The sequence below is a fragment of the Tachyglossus aculeatus genome, chromosome 11, assembly GCF_015852505.1.
Source record: "Tachyglossus aculeatus isolate mTacAcu1 chromosome 11, mTacAcu1.pri, whole genome shotgun sequence".
Taxonomy (NCBI): Eukaryota; Metazoa; Chordata; class Mammalia; order Monotremata; family Tachyglossidae; genus Tachyglossus; species Tachyglossus aculeatus.
Genome location: NC_052076.1, coordinates 43,785,091 through 43,799,374, shown reverse-complemented (window position 1 = coordinate 43,799,374; position 14,284 = coordinate 43,785,091). Strand labels below are relative to the sequence as shown.

The 14,284-nt window shown below is 50.8% G+C and overlaps 1 protein-coding gene across 2 annotated transcripts; it reads right to left on the bottom strand.

The window, feature by feature from the left end:
• Nucleotides 1-7,799: 7,799 nt before the first annotated feature.
• Nucleotides 7,800-10,193, bottom strand: FOXC2 (forkhead box C2). Of its 2 annotated transcripts, XM_038754470.1 has the most exons (2): nucleotides 8,568-10,193; nucleotides 7,800-8,489 (listed from the first exon to the last, which is right to left on the bottom strand). In XM_038754470.1, the coding sequence occupies exons 1-2, from the start codon at nucleotides 9,488-9,490 to the stop codon at nucleotides 7,868-7,870; spliced, it is 1,545 nt and encodes a 514-aa protein (XP_038610398.1). In that variant the 5' UTR covers nucleotides 9,491-10,193; the 3' UTR covers nucleotides 7,800-7,867. The 2 variants fall into 2 exon arrangements, with proteins under 2 accessions (XP_038610398.1, XP_038610397.1); XM_038754469.1 differs by having other exon boundaries at nucleotides 7,800-10,193.
• Nucleotides 10,194-14,284: the final 4,091 nt, after the last annotated feature.

The window sequence follows — 14,284 nt, the reverse complement described above, 5'->3', positions numbered from 1 at the left end:
GAGCTGGGAACAGGGAGGTCTCGTTCCCCTAGAGGCTGCCTGTCTGTCCATCTGTCCGTCTGTCTGTCCGTGCCCCTCCCTCCCAAGGGCGGAGCTGCAACAGCCTCCTCTCTCTGCAACAGCCCCCCCGTCAGAGGGGACAGCGGGAGAGGAGGCCCTCCTCCAGGCCCCCTGGCTGGGAAAGGGGGAAGAGTGGGAGGGGATGAGGATGCTCTCGGAAAGATGCTGAGGGGGACCTTAGAGGAAGGTGGATTCCGGATATAATGATGGCATTTATGAAGCGCTTACTATGTGCAAAGCACTGTTCTAAGCGCTGGGACATGTCTGGGACAGCTATCCCGTACCAAGGAGGGGCGGGCCGTTATTGGGTAGGGATTGTCTCTGTTGCTGAATTGTACTTTCCAAGCGCTTAGTACAGTGCTCTGCACACAGCGCTAAATAAATAGGATTGAATGAATGAATGAATGAAGGTCTGGGGGTTATTTTACCGTCACCGACTGTGACGTCATCACCTCCAAAATTTCTTATCGGACAGTGGTGGCTTCTCCCCGGAGGAGACAGCGGCGGACTGGGCGTTCAGTGTCCAAATGGGCCTGGAAACGGCCCCCTAGCCTGCCCTGCCCACACTGCCAGAGGAATGGCAGCACCTCTAGGGGTCAAGGACAGGGCTCTAACACCTACCCCTAATGCCAACGGATAGGGAAAAGAACCGGTAATGGACACTCCACCGATTAGAAGGAAAAAAAAAACCTTTTAGATGTCATGCGGATCATTTAAGAATGGTCTCTTTTCAGCGTCTCTGTTGAGGGAGGGAGGGCAATGCCGTCAAAGCGAAAAAGAGCACTTTGGGCACGTCTTGCAGGGCCAATCGGAATGTCAATCACGTGAGTGAAAAAACATTATTCCTCCAAGCGTGAGCACTGAAGGAGAAAGAGGAGAGTGGGGAGGGGGAGACCTATGTGAAGGAGAGACGGGGGAGGGAGGAGACGAAGGGAGCCAGAGAGAGACGGGCAGAAAGAGACAGAGACAAAGGGTGTGTGTACACGACACAGAGTCAGTCAAGATCTCCTGAGTCCTCTGAGATTTGCTGACGTCTTTTAGTCCCGAGGGAACTTATTTGCCCAGCCCAGGGGCCTCTTCCCCCAGCAGATTGGAAGCGGAGCTCGTTGGAAACCCATCTCCTCGGAGTTTCCTATATGCCAAGCTCCGGGAGCTAAGTGGAAAGGACAGAGTTTGCTTTTTCTATTTCACATTCGGTCTGGTGTTTGGACATTTGGGTGCCCTGTTAGCAGAAGTGTCCGGCCACAATGCTCTGAAACGGGGAAGGGTATGGGGAGAGGAAGGGAGGGTCTCGATACATCCATCGTGCGGAGAACTGGAGAAAATAAGACTAGAGTTGTGTGAGCGTCCTAATCGGTGGCGTCCCACATCCAAATCATCAATCGTATTTATTGACCGTTTACTATGTGCAGAGCACTGTACTAAGTGCTTACCAAATGATCCTCTAACCGGGAGAGGGGCGTGGAAGGATAAGACAGGGGGCGATTCTTCCCGAAAGACCGTCCTCCGAGCAAAAGGGAGAGAAAAAGAGGGAAGAAAAAGTCCTAGAGGGAGAGGAGAGAAAGAGAAGGAGGGAGAAGCGAACACCCCGACATCCCGGCCATCCTAGCGCGTCTCCCCCCGCCCCTGGGATGACACCCACAGCCGCTACCAACCCCCAATTCCCTCGCGGACGAAGCTTCACCTCCATCTTACTCAGTACCTCCTTTAGAATGACACGTACCCTTTCAGCGGATCCAGAGGGGACACAACTCCAACTCGCACCCCTACCACACACATACACACACACGCACACACAGACACCCTGCTTTCCCGGGCACCGAAAGTACCAGATTGCTTTCTTCTGAGCCAGCCGAGGGCCTATATCCCAGGCCTCACTAGGCCCCCGTAATATGGTCTCTGTTCCTTTGAGCTCCCACCCTGACCCTTTTTCCATCCTGTCCACCGATAACCCTGGGGGAGGAGCGACACACCTAGAAGCCTAAAACAGATTAGATCACACCCCGGCACAGGGACCGACACGATACCCACGTACTTAACTGCGCAATCGTGAAAGCCAAACGCTTCGGGGAAGTTTACTGCTTCGTGCTGGGTTTTCTCATTGCAAAGTAAGAATTTCGAAAATGTGAGGTAAAGGTTCCAAGGTTTAAAATGTGCTATTTTTATCAGCCTTGAGTAGCTTTCCAGTTCTACCCGTCACCTGTCCTTGCAAATACTGAAAAACATTGCATTTAGCTACCTCCCTTTTAACTAAAAATAGAAAACACCTCCGAGAGGGATTTTTTAACTTCACATAACAAAGCGACTAGCGTTTAATGTATTCACGCAATTGGGAACAGCATTTCAGGTATGCGAGGCAAAAGGAAGAATGCAGTGAAATATTAATGACCTGAGTGCCCGGGAAATATTCGACAGTTTGGGGCTTCAGAGAAATTGAAAAAAAAAATACTCGTCTGCAGTCTGAAAGCAGATTCACCGAATTTTCCTGCGCGATTACAGTCTAAATGTGTCCCGGCCTCTCTTTCCCGTCTCCCGACTCCGAGGGAAACGCTTGATGTGCAATTTATCCGATTAAAAATTACAGAAGGACACTGGTGCGAAGATGAGAAAGAAGGAAGGTAAGAGTGAGAAAGACAGCGGGAGAAAAGAGGGAGAGGGAGAGAAGGGAGAAAGAGAGGAGGGGAGAAAGGTGGGGGGGAAGAGAGGGAGAGGAAGAGAGCTCGTGTGTATGTGTACGACAGTGGTATAGGGTAGGATTTGAGGTTGGTGTGTTTTGAGGGAAATTGCTGCCTCGGAAATAGGTAGATTTAGTTACTGAGTGAATCGCGAAAACTTTTGTCGCCTGGTAATCTTCATTACATCTCAGGTAAAGGTTATCAATCATTGCAATAGTCCATTCGGTTTAGCTACTGGGGCAAGGGGTGCCGGGTGGGGAAAGAGAAGGAGCGGGAGATCAGACAACAGACATATGATCCCAGTCTGAAGAGGCGACGGAGGAGATGTTCCTTCGTCAATTGCTTCTAGATCATCCGCTATCCCTGGATTCCACCGCCCCGCGTCCGCGAACGCCTTTCCGTCCCGCTCAGGGGAAAAGCGAAGAGAGAAACTATCAGGATCCCACGGGCTTCCCTTTCCCTACCCCTGAAACTCTGATTCTGTTTGGCCTAGGCCCTTCCCAGGGCACCCGAGCGGGGCTCTTTGCCTCTGAAGGGAAAGAAAAAACCATAAAGTGGGGGAAGCACTTGGTGCTCCAGTGGCAGCTGTCAGACCAGTGATGGGGGGCAGAGTCGATAGCCCTCCGTGGGCGCTTCTCCCTGAGTCCGGGAGGGCGAGTTCAGACAGACAGCTCGAGAGCCCCGTGCCTGCTTGCGCCGAGGGAGACGGAGGGCCTGTCTGGCCGCAGTTTCGGTGAGTCTCTTTTCTGAAAGTTGTTTTTTTATTATTTTAAGTCCACGATCTTCCGGAAACTCTCTGGCACCCGGGAGACTGGAGACTCCGAGAGCCTCTGGCCACCCTGAGCCCGGAAGATCAGGCCGCAGGAGAGGAAGGAGGTGCCTGGATTCGAAGGCTCGGAGCTCCTTGGGGGGCTGGGGAAAAAAGATAGCTAAACCACAGCACAGCATTATTCTGGGAATAATCTGAACCCTTTCTGCAGCTAGGACGAAGAAAACTTGAGGGTTAATTCTCCCAGAGTAATAAGGGGCTCTTAAATTGCTTTTACGTTTGCTTTACTGGGTTTATAATAGATTAGAGACCAGCCGAGTGGTGACTTAATATTGTGTCTGGAAAAGAGCTCAGATCTCAAATAAACGCTGCATCATAAAAACTAGAGAATCGTGAAAGAGAAAGTTGCCCCCAACCCCGTGTCCTCGACAGCCCGTCCCCCCTTCTTTCTCTCCCTCCCTCCCCTCCCCCTCCCCACCCTCTCTCCCGCTCTAAGGGGAAGATCTTCAGCCTTGGTTATGTTCCTTCGGGAGAAGAGGGTGGGGGGTCACTACGGAACTGTCCAGCAACAAAAGCGTCTCCCCAGCCATCCCTTGAAGCGGGGATTCCCTGGCGGTGGAAAAAAGAACAGCGAGTCCCGCTGCAGCCAGCACCCGGGACCTTTTTTTACTGCGAAAATGCTAGATCTAAAGACCCCGAGAATCCGGGTCAGTTGAAAAGAATGCCCCGGCCCCCCTCGCCTTGGGTAAATCGCGGCTCCCAAGTTATTCCTGGAGTCGGCGGCGGCGGGAGTTCGGGCATCCCAGGGGCGAATCTGGCCCCGAAGTCTGTCGTTAGGGCTCAGGCGCCCTCTAGGAGCAAAGTCTCTCCTGCCCGGCGCAAAGCCTCTCCTGCCCCGCACGAAGGATGAGGATCCGGGAAACGCCAACAGGGACCCAGTGGGGCTTCCTTCCGGGAACAAATGGCGAAAAGTCCAGGATATGATTAGTGACCTGACCGCAATCAGGGGCTACTTTAAAATCCCACCCAAAGGCCACCTCCCGCCAGCTCCTCTCCTTGGAAAGGTGGGCGATTCCGGTTAGAAAGGGGCGCTGAGCAGGGAACTGATCGGACCCACTGCGTCATCCGAACAGCTATTCTCTTCCCACACCTGGGTGCGTTGTCCAGCTTCGCCGAGGCTGTCTAAACCAGAGAAACACCTGTCCTACCAATTGCCCCAGGGAGAAACTGTAACATTTTCCCCCAACCCCAACCTTAGGCTTGGAACATATCCCAATATGTCGGGATAAGGTGCTTTGAGGGAAAATAGAACGACATGTCAGGATGTCTAATAGCATTACTTGAAAATCAGGGTTTGCTGTTTTCTTGTTTGGCTTCGACTTTGGGCCTTTTTCTCTCGCTCTCCCCCTCTCCTTCCAATCTTCCTTTGTTCTCCCGCTCAGTTTAAAATACGTGTCTCATATCATTACGATTGGACAGCGTTCCCAGAATCTAGTGAACTTGGAAGAAAGCGTCTTTGGAACATGTACTGAGCTGTACGGAACGCAGCGCAACACTTCATGTGCCACAACCGCACGCTTTCCTTGTCTTCTCAATCACTTGAAATGAGCCTACCTCAAAACGAAACTGGGTTACCCACTGCCAGTGAAAATCACTGATCTATATACTACTTCTGTCGACAGCGCCCCGTAAGACTTGTTGGAGGTGGTTAGCTATTCCTCTATTAACGCGCCGTCTCAATTTTTTTTTGTTTGCTTTCTTTACTACAACAGGTTCCAAAGAGAATTTAATACTATCATCTAGAATAGTTCCACATATATGACCTATGTGTACCTAAGATCGTGTTCAATGCAACTTCAATTGGACATAAAACAGGCATTGATCTTTATTATTTTTTGTTAATATGCTAAAAACTAACCTTCATTTATCTAGTTCAAGTTGAGAGTTACAAAAACAACTCTCAGAAAATTATTTTTTCTTTAATAATATATTCCTCACAAGAAGTTTTATATTCAAGGGCATATCCTTCTGTGTGGTGGTTTCGAGTTAAGGCTCTGAGAACAGGAAGAAATGGAAAAGGGAGGTTAGCAAGGAAGTTGTCAGTGCCAGGTAAAATGCCAGGTAACGCAGCTGAAGAGAAAGGAATTTGAGATAGAATATTTGTTTTTTTTTCCCTTTTGTGGGTTTTTGGTTTTTGGTTGTTTTTTTTACAAAGGACAGGTTGGATCAGTAAGCAAAAGCAGCACAATAGGTGAAAACAATAAATAGGCTCAGAGATTCAAATAAACACAAATATATGGAATGCTCAGAATTCTAAAAGCTTGGCCAGGGAGGTTTCTGAGACAGTCGTGATCTTCGTGGTCGGTAAAAGATTTTATGAATCAAATTCAAAGGTGTCAATCCTACCTCCCGAAGGACTTCTGGCTTCAGAATTTTGGTGCGCTCTGATCTGGCAGCTGAATTGCCGACAGTCAATTTTAAAGGAACGCATAGCTGGGCCTACCCTGGACCAGGTCAACTGCACTGCCAAGAAGGCTAATAAAATTAAAGAGAAACTCCCTGGTAAAGAGTAACTGCAGAGGGTAGTTAAAGTCACTTGCAGATAGATTTTTGAAACCCTGACGCACCTCACCCTTGCTCACATAAATTGAGGATTAGAAAAAAAGAATCTTATTTCGAAGGGTTAGTCCATTTCTTGCAGTCGCCACACTTTCCTGTCTTGGCAAAATTAAATACAGCTAGTAATTAGTAGTCATCGGACTGATTAGATTTCCAATCGAAACGGGTACGTAGCTATAATAGCATTTGCTTAGGTGGGATTTCTGATGATCAAAATCACTTTTCCTTTGTAAACTAATCCTCCAACAAATAAATAAGCTTTAGGGTTTTAGCCCTCCCTGTGGGGTTTTCTTTTAAATACACAGGAAAACAAGGTGTTTTCAGAGCAGCCTTTGAAAGATGCAAAAACACAAACACACATCGGGCAAACTTTTGAGCAGAAAAACAACATGGATTTATTTTAAGGTAAGTACAACAATTAAGACCACATAAGACAAACAAACGTGAAGTAAAATAAAAAAAAATAGTTTTTAGGAATGCTCAGGGTCGAGTCTACTATACAAAACATCACACTTTGTAAATAAAAAGTATCAAATATTTGGCTTCTTTCTCCACCAACAACAAAAAATAATAAATTATGTCCTTGTTTTGTAAAAAGAACTAGAAGTGGAAATAAATTCTATTGCAATAATTGTACAAAAAAAGTGTAAATCACTTGTTTCCAATTTGGCAGTTAGAAATTGTTGGACAACATCAAAAATAATCCAGTGAACTCAACTTTAAATATTATATTAATGGCTCTGAAAAAAATTAGCCTGATTAGAAATCCACACATTTTACAGCACAGTAAAAGAAGTTTAAAATACCCACCACATACAGACCCAAATACTCTCTATGCACACGCATATGTCAATGCGTGTGTATATATATAGAAAGTCTTATAATGATCGCTATTGATACTGGTCCATAACTTACTTTCTGAGACCCAAGAGTCGAGCATTAAGTTGCCGTTTCGCTTCTATGGTGGGGACTCTTTTAAATAGATCTATTTATATATTTCTCGATTCGGCTTTCCGATTCCCTTTGGCAAGGAGGACTGGCTTGTCTGGAATCCCAGAGTTTGGGGCGGCGATTTAAGGGTTACCTGCCACGGCTCAGAGGGCTGTCCGCTCACGGGTCCTCTCAAGGGTTTGTCAAGTCTCTGCGGCCTTTAAGTGTCGGTCAAGGCCCCGGCCCGGAGGAAGAGGAGGAGGAGGTGGAAGGGGGGGAAGGAGGATGAGAGGGGGAGGAAGAAGAGGAGGAGGTGGAGGAGGAAGAAAAGGAGGATGAGAGGAGGAGGAAGAAGAGGAGGAGGTAGAGGAGGAAGAGGAGGAGGAGGAGGAGGAGGAAGAGGAGGAGGTGGAAGAGGAGGAGGAGGTGAAGGAGGAAGAAAAGGAGGAGGAAGAAAAGGAGGAGGAAGAGGAGGAGGTTGAGGAGGAAGAAAAGGAGAAGAAAAGGAAGAGGAGGAAGAGGAGAAGGAGGAAGAGGAGGAGGTGGAGGAGGAAGAGGTGGAGATGGAGGAGGAAAAAAGGAGGGGGAGGAGGAAGAGGAGGAGGAGGAAGAGGAGGAAGAAAAAGGGAAGGAGGAGGAAGAGGAGGAGGTGGAGAAGGAAGAAAAGGCGGAGGAAAAGGAGGAGGTGGAGGAGGAAGGAAAGGAGAAGGAGGAGGCCAAGCCGGCGCGAGGAGAGGAGGGGGAGGACGTCGGTGGACGGATGGATGGGCTTGGAGGTGGAAGGGGGGGAGGAGGAGGAGGAGGGGGCCGGAGATCAATACTTTGTGCAGTCATAGGAGTAGGGGGTGGTGTGGCGGTATATGGAGGAGGGCGTGGATCTATAGGGGAGCTGACAGCTCGCGTTGCTGCTCACCTGGTGGTCTCCGAGGGCCGAGCCGTCGATCCCGAGCCGGTGGGAGCCGAACATGTCCCGGACGTTGGGGAAAGTCTGCTGCTGGGAGGCGAACGAGTGGGCCGAGAGGTGGCTGAGCTCGCCACCGTGGTTGAGATACCAGGAGGACGGCTGGCCGGCGGCCGGGCCGGGCTGCGGGGGCTGCGGGGGCTGCGGGGGGTGCGGGGGGTGCGGCTGCTGGGGGTGGTGAGGCGGCGGGGGCTGGTGGTGGTGGGGGTGGCCGGAGCCGGCCAGGGCGGCGTCCTGGCCCGCCCCGAGGCCCAGGCCGCCGAGGGGCGAGGCGGCCCCGTTGGGGGGGTCCGCCAGGGGCTCGTCCAGCGGCGGGCCGGCCACGCACAGGGGCGCCGCCCGCTCCCCGCCCGCGTACAGGCTCATGGCCCGCATGCTGCAGTGGTAGCTCCCGCCGGCGTCCAGGCCCTGCGCGGGGCACGGCGGGCCGTAGGCGGCGGGCTGCGCCGGAGGGTAGGGCAGCGCCAGGCCGGACGACGACGACGACGACGACGACGACGACGAGGACGAGGACGAAGAGGACGACGACGACGACGAGGAGGAGGCCGCCACGACCAGCAGCCCCGCCCGGCCGGGCCCGGGGCTCAGCTCGGCGCCCGGGGGCGGCGTCCGCAGGGTGATGATATTCTCCACGCTGAAGCCCGACAGCCCGTTGGCGGACGGGTGGGGCTCGGCCAGGGGGCCCTCGGTGGAGCCCGACGGCGTGGACGCGGCCGCGCTCCGGGGGCTGTCCCGCAGGCCGCCCCCTCCTCCTCCCCCACCTCCTCCTCCGCCGCCGCCGTCCGGGCTCAGCGTCTCCACCTTGGTGATGACCGGCAGGTCCGGCGACGAGGCCTCGCTCTTGACCACCACCTTCTTCTCGGCCTCCTGCTGCGGCCCCCGCGACGGCGGCGGCGGCGGCGGCGGCTCCTTCGGGTGCCCCCCGCGCTCCTCCTTCTCCTTGGGCACGTCCTTCTTCTTGAAGCGCCGGCGGCGGCGGAGGAAGCTGCCGTTCTCGAACATGTTGTAGGAGTCCGGGTCCAGCGTCCAGTAGCTGCCCTTGCCGGGCTTCTTGTCGTCGCGGGGCACCTTGACGAAGCACTCGTTGAGCGACAGGTTGTGGCGGATGCTGTTCTGCCAGCCCTGCTTGTTCTCGCGGTAGAAGGGGAAGCGGTCCATGATGAACTGGTAGATGCCGTTCAGGGTGATCTTCTTCTCGGGCGCGTTCTGGATGGCCATGGTGATGAGGGCGATGTAGCTGTAGGGCGGCTTCACCAGGTCCTTGGGCGCCGTGGGCTGGTGGTGGTGGTGGTGGTGGTGGTAGGGCCCGTAGGAGCGGCCCATGCCCGGCCCGTACTGGTCCGGGTGGCCCGAGTACACGCTCATGGGGCTGGCCATGCCGCCGTACGAGCCCGCCGCCCGGTAGTAGTTCTGCTCGCTCAAGTAAGGCACCACTCCGAGGGCATTTGGATCCGACACGGAGTAGCGAGCCTGCATCCTGGGCACGGCTGCCCCGGCCGGCGGCGCAGCGGCTCGGGGAAAGGGAGAGGGAAGGGGCTGGCGAGGGAGGGAGAGAGGCACAGAGAGAAGGGGAGAGGGACTAGGACGGCCTCCCGCCCAACCAGGCGCACGCACACCAGAGAGACAGAGAGACGGAGGGAGGGGAGGAGGGCAGGGGGAAGCCCGAGCCGATCCCAAGTCGGGCAGGGCGTCCGCGGAGGAGGGAGGGGCGGGAGGCCAAAGTCTGGAGCTCCCACTGCCTCAATCCCAGGCCCTCAAACCCAGCGGCCACGGCAGCGGCGAGTCAGCATCCTTCGAGTCAGCGGAGCGCAGAGTCGGGCTCTGTTGGGGCTTTGGGCTTTTTTTCTCTCTCCCTTATAGCGCTCTGGAGAGCTGGCAGAGCTGCGGAGAGGGTCGCTGCCTGGAGGAGGGAGGGGAAGCGGAAAAGCGAACGGCAAAAAGAGAGAGAGGGAGGAAAAAAACTCGCTCAAACGAAAATACGCTTCTCGGAAAGGCAAGCGAATCGCAGGGCGGTGAGTGTCTGTCCGTCTGTCTGTCAGTGTCCAGTGCGTCTGCCTGGGCCGAGCCGTCTCAGCCGGCGAGCCCGAAAAGTCAAACTCCCTTATAGGGTTTGGGAAAGTTTTCAAAACTCTGGCTGAAACCGAGTTTTTACTCTCCCGTGGCCGCGCCTCCTCGCTCAACTTTGGACCAATCGCCGAGCGGCGTCGAGCGGCGTTAGCCAATCAAAACGAGGAACCTAGGAGCCCCGTCGGCGCTAAGACCCGGCCGCCCCGAAGGAGGCTCTGCCTCGCGCCCGTCTTCATCCGTAAAGGGGCTTTTTTTTTTTCTCTCTTTCATTCGGGTGGTGATACCAGAGGGCGAAGGAATAACAGTTAAAACACCGGGGTAATTATTTTGCCAAACGTTTGCTTACGATGAAAGACGCCGACTCTAAAACCTAAAAAGAGTCGTATGATCAAACAATCTTTCGAGATGAGGCGTGACAAGAAACACAGAGCTAGGCAAGACAGTATTTTACTCTTTAGTGAATCCTTAAAAGCAAAATTAAGACCGTCTCATTACGCCCGACCGAAGCTCGTACTTTTTTTTTTCATTTACGCGAGGCCAATAAACTGAATTTTAAATCAGAGGACCCTTAGTCTCTGGTTTTAATTATTTTAAATCAGACGATGATTACAGATCGACAGTCATTTGCTCGAGTCCCCAAATGCCATTCGAAGACCTGTGAGGAATAAAGTCCGGAGGTTTTAAAGCCGAATGGTAACAATTTCTTTAAGTATATGGCCTGAAGTATAAGGCTGCTTGGTATAAGCAAGGTGAAGTGGAAGATTGAACAATTTTATCCGGATAATTGAATCAATATTGGATATGGATCTGAATAATTCAAGACTAAACCCCCTCTTTTCCCTCAATAGCAGGATTTTTTGGGGGGGAGGGGGGGGAGGTCCAAAGCCTGAATTTCCGCAGATCATTGCCTTATATCTCCGCTTCACTTTGTGTATAGACTCAACCCAGGAGAGACGTCCAGATTTTTTCACCTTCGCAAAGAAATACTTTTGTTTTTGACAAATTACTCCCCCGATCCCAATAGATTTTAGCGATTTTAAAACCAAATCATCAAATCATCCCCAGCTTCTGTTTGGTTAAAAGAAAAAAAAAATAGGGAGGCGGAGGACATTGGGCACAATTCACCTTGCGAGATATAATCTGCCTTTTTTCATTCCTGTAATGGTTCCATTAGCGGCAATAAGATTCGGTTAATTAGCGAAGCGCGCGGGCGGAAGGCAAATTGCAATTTGCCGAGCTGCTGGGGATCTGCGCCGGGTTAAATATACAGAAAAGTCACCTAAAAGTACACGCTCTCGCAAAGAATGCCCGGGACCTCTTTTTTAAGTCAATCCCTTTAGTTTTGCCTTCCACATAAACACACACACACACACACATACATCTCTATATATACACCTATTTTGTATATGTGCCTAGACATAAAAGAGGGGGAGCAAAGAGAGCAGGAAAAAGTAAGGATTTGCTGAGTTTCTCAGGTTCTTTTCTAGTCTCGTTTTAAAGATTCAGGTTTTCCCCTTAAGGATACCTCAGGGAATTGATTTTCTTCCTTTCTTTCGTTATTCTTTCAATGAACACCTTTACGGATCTCCTCTGGAAGAAGGGACAAGGCGCTACCCTGGAGGAGCCTTCCTGAAAGGTGTATAGATCTCCCTGTTTGGGAGGTAGGCAGACTAAACCTTTCTCTTTAATGTTTTTTTCTTTCCCAAACCCGCTCATCAATTGCAGCGTTAATCCTTGATGATATACTCAGTAAACTCCTCGCTTTTAGCATTCTCGGAGGTTGATACCAGGTTTGCAAGAACATAGTTTTCAACAACGTGGAACTTTTTTTCAGTTGAAAAGCCTCAAACAAACAAACAAACAAAAAGATTGGGGAAAGAATTTACAACTGGTTTAATGACGCCTTGCACACTCTCCTCAAAAGAAGATTCATCTTCATTTTTGTGGAATAAACTGAGATGTCAAGGGTTCTTCTCTACTGATTTCTTCAAACTGCTTGGCAGCTGTGAGATTCTAGTGCAGATACGAACTTTTAAAAAAAAATTTAGAACCTTCTGACAAGACCGTGTCATTTCTCAATAAAACCCCAACTCTGACAAACACCATCTTTCTCTTGAATTTTGTGACGGATGCTGTGCATTTTTCTAACATTTTTACTGGAAATGTAAAATATTGATCGATAAACACTCCGGGTTTGTAGGCTTCCTGGAATATTATTTACTCTACTTTTACGAGGTGTTTTTTAACAAACATCTTTATCGCATCATGCCTCCCATCCCTAACACACGTCAAAAATCTAACGACTGCGACTTAAAGTAAATCAGCAAGTAGCAGTTTCTGTCTGGATTTACATTTGTCGGTTTGTCTAGTTCTAAATCAATATCATCTGAAAAGTACAAGGTTCACTTGCCAGAAAAATAATTTGTTGCCAAAAAAAGGAGGAAAAGTGCCTTAGTAACCAAGACAGAAAAACTGAGAAAGACACACTCCTTTTGCCTTGGAATTAGCTTTCACTTCGTCTCTGTCGGAGCTGGGAAGAGATGTTTATTCGGGTTATTAAAACAACACTTTCCACACACCTGGGGGCTCACAAAGGCTACGTTTCCGATCTTTTATTTAACCTGCGAGGCAAGTCGAACGCAAGCAGCTGCCACTTTCTTCTGCAAGGAGGCTCTTCCTTGTCAGTTGGAAAACTCCTGTCACCCTGACTTCCAGGCCGAGGAAGGACTGCGACTCACAGAGTCCCATGCACCATTGATACAATCCCCGATGATAAGGCAAGGGATGTTTCCAAATGATTTTCAACACCAGCAACATCCCGTTTCTCTCCGGGCCGCAGGCAGACGAGGGAGCGATCACCTGGAGCCGCCCGGTGCTGCCTTTGTGGGTTTGGGGTGCCCTCTGCTGGACGAACGGAGGCACCACCCGGCTCTTTGCAACAGGTTTCTCTTGGAAAATGAAGATGCTGACACCGCATGGATTTCGTTGGATGTTGCAACCTGGATCCTGCGAGATTCCGGGAAAACTGGGAGCGCAGCCATCCTGCGAGAGCTCCCCGGCCTCCTCCTGCATCAAGAAGAGTTTGAAGATGCGCACTGGTGTCTCCAGAAGCTCAAAGGCTTTACAGGACCCCAGTGGGTAGAGGAAAAAGAGCTCCAGGAAAAAGTAGAGTGGTTTCTCTGGGAGCTAATCCAGGAATCCCTTGGAAACCGAACGGGACCAGCCGGAACGGTCCTGGGACAGCAGCGAGAACATTCCCCCGTTTTGGGCTCCCTCTCCGGGCCGGTGGCGCTGCGGGCCCGTGCAAATTGCACGCGTGCGGCGCCTTGCTCTCGAAGCTTTTCTCCAACGCAGCTTTTTCTTCCCCCGCTCATCACGGGAGGCCCGAGCAAACACGAGGGGCTTAGGGTGGGAGATTTTCCTGGGAATTAAAAAAAAGAAAGAAAGCCGAAGACACTCTTTGGAAAGGATGAGTGGATCGCGTTACCTCCGCCCTGAAACCTGAGCAGACCTGAATAAGGGAGAATTTTAAGAGTGTTTCACCGTGCCCCGTCCCCCTTGCCCTTAATTTTTTTCCACCCAACCGCAAACACTTATTTTTCGCTTTAATAAAAATGCGACAGACTGGGAGCCCGCTGTTGGGTAGGGACTGTATATGTTTCCGACTTGTACTTCCCAAGCGCTTAGTACAGTGCTCTACACACAGTAAGCGCTCAATAAATACGAATGAACGAATGAATGATAAGCATTGGAAACGAACCGGACCGGCTTTCCTCAAAGCTTAAAAAACAACAACAAAAAAAACCCCGAAAAGTTCTCGGAACCCGGCCACTGATGCTTGGAACTGCAGAAGACGATTTTTGAGAAAGATGTTTGGGATGAAATAAACGATTTATCCATAGGGGTTAGTAGAGCGAGGCTGGAGAATGTCCTATTTCGTTCGATTCCCAGAGAATGCGCTATCTCCCACCAGTTCTTAGTGCTTTCTTTGGCACGATTGCCATCAGTTAAGTGACACAGAAAATTAAAGCAATTATCTGAATAATTCAGGCCCTCCCCTAAGCATCACTTTCTCCCGAAATATGAAGATCTCTGAAGCGAAAGTGCTTAGGTGTTTGTTTTATTGTTTATTTTGTTTTGTTTGTTTGTTTTTTGTTTTCCCTCTGGCATTATTTGCTTTATTCTACGCTGCTCTTTGCAGGA